The 5,575-nt window shown below is 39.6% G+C and overlaps 1 protein-coding gene across 2 annotated transcripts; it reads left to right on the plus strand.

Moving 5' to 3' along the window:
• The first annotated feature begins 225 nt into the window (after positions 1-225).
• LOC104588369 (uncharacterized) lies at positions 226-5,184 on the plus strand. 2 transcript variants are annotated; one of them, XM_010246258.2, is made up of 5 exons: positions 226-581; positions 1,161-1,266; positions 1,964-2,087; positions 3,221-4,141; positions 4,519-5,184. In XM_010246258.2, the coding sequence occupies exons 1-5, from the start codon at positions 410-412 to the stop codon at positions 4,918-4,920; spliced, it is 1,725 nt and encodes a 574-aa protein (XP_010244560.1). In that variant the 5' UTR covers positions 226-409; the 3' UTR covers positions 4,921-5,184. The 2 variants fall into 2 exon arrangements, with proteins under 2 accessions (XP_010244560.1, XP_010244562.1); XM_010246260.2 differs by having other exon boundaries at positions 2,005-2,087.
• Positions 5,185-5,575: the final 391 nt, after the last annotated feature.

A 5,575-nucleotide genomic window follows, 5' to 3' on the forward strand; every position in this document is an offset into this window, starting at 1 on the left:
CAATCGGATGGCTCAAATTGCCGGTGTGAGTTATCAGTGAGAGATTGAGAGGAGACACCAACTAAACTGTTTCTACTTATACCCAATAAGCACCAAGCAGTAAAACTAAAATTACACTGAGCCCAGGTGTGGATGTGGTAAACTGGTAATAAACCGACAAGACAATGTATTATTATGTGATATGTATAACCAACCGTATATATAGGGATAGGGATGGCAAGGAGCGAGAGCTCCGTAGTCACTACTCACAACTGCACCAAATACAGATCCACGACTCTCTCTCTCTCTCTCTCCAAGAACATCGTCAGCTATACTTCTCGCTTTGTAACTACTATTGCATTTTCTGCCACAGCCCCCCCCCTCTCTCTCTCTCTGTGTTATCCATGGTCTTTCTTTCAGATTCGTCGATATGAATCGCATCTCAAGGGATTCTTTGGCCGGAGGGAGGATTGTTCCGGCGGGATCGCAACTCCGGAGAGGTCGGAGCATCGCTGCCATCTCGAGAGATACGGATGAAAACTTGGATCTCTTCTCCAGGAACCGCCGGAGCCTCCCCATCACTTCATCTGACGAACCAGACGGTACGGATCTCACCGCCTGACTCTCGGTTTGAATCTCCCGGATCTTTTCCGTTTTCTATCTTGAATCGACTAGAATACCCCCTCTAAACTTATCTTATTCTTTTGATAGTAGTGGGATTGAGGTCACATATAGGAGCATTGTGGTCATTTTCTATTAATATCCTGAAATTTCTTTTTTGGCAGGCTGTTCTTGCTATTTGATGTTGATTAAGATTAGGTTGATGTTCCTAGGTGCACCTGTGCAAATTTAGATGGCATCCGTATTTCTTCGCTAGAACTTTATATTTACTATAGTATTATTTTCTGGCCTAAGAATGATGTTAAATATTTTTCTCACTTTTTCGTTTTTATTTGATTCTACAATTTATTTATCATTATTATTTTCTGTTTGTCATTTCGCCCTTTATAACTCTAGTTGCTTAGTTAAATACTTCAGGAGGAACGCCAAGTCACCAATGTTTGATTTCCTCCTGATAAATTTTTGAGAAGAAATTAGTCAAAGTCAAATTTGTTATTTTGATATTTTCTTAAGAAAAAAATATCATATTTGTTAATAGCTCTGGTTATGAATGCCTTCAGTGTCGACGAAATTGGGGAGAATATCGGTTGGACCAGTAAAACTAGCGAGGAATGGAATCGACGATCTACTCTCTTCAGTGGATGGGGGAAAGCATGATTATGACTGGTATGCGTTCTGTCCATAATTTTCTCCCTGATGTAATTTGTATGCTTGTTATCTTTCGGATCACTTTTTGTCATTTACTTGCTTGCTAGCTTTAATAGTTTCATTCCTATATTGAATAAAGTTCTCTCCATCTCTCTGGTTGGCCATGGTGGTCTTCTATTCGCTAATTGCATTTTCTATTTAGCTAAGTGCTAACCAGTAAGAGACAATGGGAATTCAATTCCTCTTGAAGTCTAGATCCTTAATATGGTAAAATTTGTTAGTGTGAGGTCCGACAGTGCTAGGATCTTCTTGCCTGAGAATGTTGTTGGGTGTTTCTCATCGTATTATTTGGTCTATAGAGGCTATGATCAAGTTATTGCTCCTAGCCCAACAAACCTGAGTCAATTCTCAACCAAAATGAGTCTGTTTTGCAAGTTCCTTTTGTACTCATCTAGTTGTGGAATCACATTTCTGTGAAAGAATCTTCTTTTTTCACAATGGCATAGTATGGAAATGAAACAATCTTATTTTGTTTCTAAGTCTTTGAGGTTGATGATATAATCTTACCACCGACAAGTATGGTTGTATATATGTTCTTCTTTCCCTTAACAAATAGGTGTAAGTATATTCTTAGATAGATGATTTATAATTAGAAAATTGAACTCAAACTAGCATTTGACAGCTAATGTTTGTTTCCTTTAATTTCCATGAATAGGCTTCTCACCCCTCCTGAGACACCTCTTTTCTCTTCATCAGATACAAGTGAGTCCCCTCCAACCTTACTGGCTCCAAGAAGCAGTTCCTTGGTTAGATCAGTTTCCACAACTAAGACTTCAAGGGTACATGTTTCAATTTCTTCTTGTTCATCACTATTCACTTTGATCTAAGTTATAAATTTATTTATTCTAAAACTGCAATGGTGTACATCACCTTCATAACTGTTTCTCCTCCCTCCTCTTGACTGTTTTTGTTGCCTAGGGGAGAGCATGAGTGCAATCTGGTCATAATTGCTACTACCCGTCTAATCTACTGTAGTCTTTTGAAATTTGAACACATAAAAAAGAACTTAGTTTAACCATTGGCAATATAAAATAATCTTTATATCTGATGGTTATGCTCTTCCAATTTGATAAACTAGTGAAGCTTCTTATATGATTTACGGAGTGATGGGACCCCTTAGAGGTCTTCTATATATATGGAGGGGAGTGTGACATGTCTGATTGGTTCTAACTGGAGTATTCCCTCTTAAAAGTTTCCACTTAAACTAAACTGTCTTTTGATTCCCTTGTTGATCAGCAAGGTTTTAAGCAGAGGTCTTCAATTAGGCAACTCAACTCAAAGATAGGCCTTCCAGTGGATCAGATCCAGTTTAAGTTGTGCTGTTCGACTTGCTTTGGCTTTGGTTTAAATCCAACTTAGTCCAGTTCTCCCCATAAAGTGTCTCTTATCATCAGCGGTGCCACCTTCCCAGCAAAGACTGTTATTTACAATGGCATAGTTGTCAAGGTGTCTAGGCGATTCTAGGAGACAGTGGGGTGCCTAGGTGTTAAGAATTTCATAAAAGAAAGGGAAAAAAAAGTTTTGCGTAGTTCCCTAACTTTATATACCATCCAGCATACATACTACTTAATTTAGTAACAACATTAATTTCCTCACGGCAAATCAACATATCTAACAATAGTACCTCAAATATACTAATTTCAATACTTCAAAAAATAATACCAATATAATCAGCATTTAATGGAGCAATTTCATGTCAAATTAGCAACTAAAAAATGTTATTATTTTATATGATAAAATTTAAGATAGTAAGTAAAAGATACAAAGAACAGGGTACAGCTTCTCCTTTATTTAATGTGTCTGTGAGAGAGAGAGAAACCTCTTTGTGTTTCTATGCTTTATTTATTTTCCTCTTCTCAAAAATAGTAAATAGAATATGCATGGCTAATTTCTTATTTTCTCTTTCTTTCAGCTTTCTATGACACACTCAGAGAACAACTATTCATCAAGACCAACAAGAAGTGGTTCTGTTACCCGTCCTTCCATTTCTACCATGCACTACACTACCTACTCATCTAGCTCCAACAGATCTTCCTCAATTCTCAACACAAGCTCAGCATCAGTCACATCTTCATCCAGGCCATCCACCCCTACTACCCGCTCTACTACGAGACCTTCCACCCCATCTGCTCGGCCATTGTCATCGCGACCATCCACACCAACCAGATCCCATCCTGGCCCCAACATCTCTTCCGTTGATAAGCCAAGAGTGTCCCAAAACTCAAGGCCTTCTACCTCAAGTTCTAGGCCTCAAGTCTCTGCAAACTTAAGTTCTGCATCTCGACCAAACTCACGGCCATCAACTCCTACCCGTCGAACCCAAACAGCAGCTCCAGGGCCAGCTCCAGTGGTAGCTCGCTCAGCATCTGTTGGGCGGGTCCTTCCAAATGGCCGAAGCACAGCACCTGCTTCCCGAGGAAGCTCCCCAGGCCCAAGGGCCCGGCCATCACCACAGCCTATTGATCTTCCTGATTTCCCACATGATACACCACCAAACCTGAGGACCACATTGCCAGATAGGCCCATTTCTGCTGGTAGGTCTCGGCCAAGTGTTGCTGTCACGGTCAGGGGAAACTTAGAGACATCTGGGCCTGTGAATCCACCAAGAAGGCAGTCATCACCTATTGTTTCAAGGGGAAGACTTGCAGAACTTTCAGGGAGGGGCCGCTTGCACACCAATGGACATGATGTTGAGGCACCTGAATTGCAGAAGACACCGCCAGTGTTGGAGCCTACAGTCCGGAGACTAACAAAACCCACAACTACTAGTGAGAGTACTGGATTTGGAAGAACAATCTCAAAAAAGTCACTTGACATGGCTCTCAGGCATATGGTATATCTCTTGTTATAGGAGGAAAACAGAAAGTACAAGTGTGGATGTCAGGAGACTCCATTCTGACTTTGCTGTCATTGACTCATGGAAGTTCCATGCAAAGTCGGACTGAAGCCCAAGCCATTCAGTCTGCCATGCTGATATTCCTGAGTAATATTTTTAAATTCTCAAGAAATATCTTTGTGTGCATATGATATATGCCAACATATCTGATATCCCTCATATATAAAATGGTTAGAAATCTTCCACAGATCCAAATTCTGACCAAGCAGGACTTTAAAGGGGTTGACTACTTTTTACCCCATCTGTTTATTAAACTTTGAGGTTAAATCTACATTATTACCTCTTAACTAAAAGTTCTTTATTCTTTAACGCAGGACATCCGAAATGGCACAGGGAGCGTCCGTTCTCTGTCTGGAACTACTCTTTTCCCTCAGAGCATCCGCAGTAACCTAAAAAGCCAACCTATTCGTGTCTTGGATGCTTCGTCTTTCCTCAGCAGTAATGGTGCCCCACCCGCCAGCAGTAATGGAGGCATCTCAGAGAATGGAAACTGTATTGATAAGTCCCTGCATAATGAGGCTGAGGAAGGTGATGGTCGGCTTTCAGCAAAACTGAGTCAAATGGACATTTACGAGAGCTCCCGTTATGATGCAATTCTGCTCAAAGAGGACCTGAAGAACACTAACTGGTTGCACAACGTTGATGATAAGTCTGATAAGGGGATCACCTTCGATCACCGGTTTGAGCCACTTCCTGAGCCATTTGGTCTTCTATAATCTCTAAAATGGCTGTGATGTTGATGCCCTTTTTCCTTCGTTTCTTTTATTTTTGTTTTTAGTTATTATTTTTCCAAGATGGAAACCATCAAACTGTCTCTCTCTCTTTCTCAGGTTGTCCCTTTTGGTAGTACGACTTCATTTGTACCATAAGGGTTTTATGTTTTGTACCCTTTGTATAAAAAGTAAAACAGTAAATAGAGAGGATGATGATGAAATAATATTTCAGTGAATCTAAGGTAGACACTAGAGAGTAATTGTCCAGGTCTTATTGCAGATTTGTGCAAAGTTTTTATTTATTTATTTTTCACTGCCAAGTTTCAGCAAAGGCACGACTCTCGAGCCATAAATCCCACAATCATACCAACTTTGAATATTTTTGCCTCTATAATCTTAATTATCTATTTAAAAGACTTTTTTATGACTAATGTTTTAGACGAATGTACTTTTTATATCGCATATAATAATTATTATTTATTAAACTTTGTTTATTTTAAATTGTCTAACCTTTTAGATGATTATTAATGAAATTTATAGTATCAGTTTGTTAAGCTATGCATATGTGTATATCAATGTTACCGTGGACATTCCTAGGGTTGTCAATGGATTGGTTTTGGGTTGGACCCCAACCAATCCGAAGGTGTTATGGACGGAC

This window comes from Nelumbo nucifera, chromosome 2 (assembly GCF_055504915.1).
Source record: "Nelumbo nucifera cultivar China Antique chromosome 2, China Antique-T2T, whole genome shotgun sequence".
In the NCBI taxonomy this organism is placed as follows: domain Eukaryota; kingdom Viridiplantae; phylum Streptophyta; class Magnoliopsida; order Proteales; family Nelumbonaceae; genus Nelumbo; species Nelumbo nucifera.

Bases quoted from the DNA above. Each gene is read 5' to 3' on its own strand.
- LOC104588369 (XM_010246258.2), top strand. From the start codon at position 410: ATGAATCGCATCTCAAGGGATTCTTTGGCCGGAGGGAGGATTGTTCCG. The intron at 1,267-1,963 runs GTATGCGTTCTG...TTCCATGAATAG, and splicing joins GGAAAGCATGATTATGACTG to GCTTCTCACCCCTCCTGAGA. The intron at 4,142-4,518 runs GTATATCTCTTG...TCTTTAACGCAG, and splicing joins ACATGGCTCTCAGGCATATG to GACATCCGAAATGGCACAGG.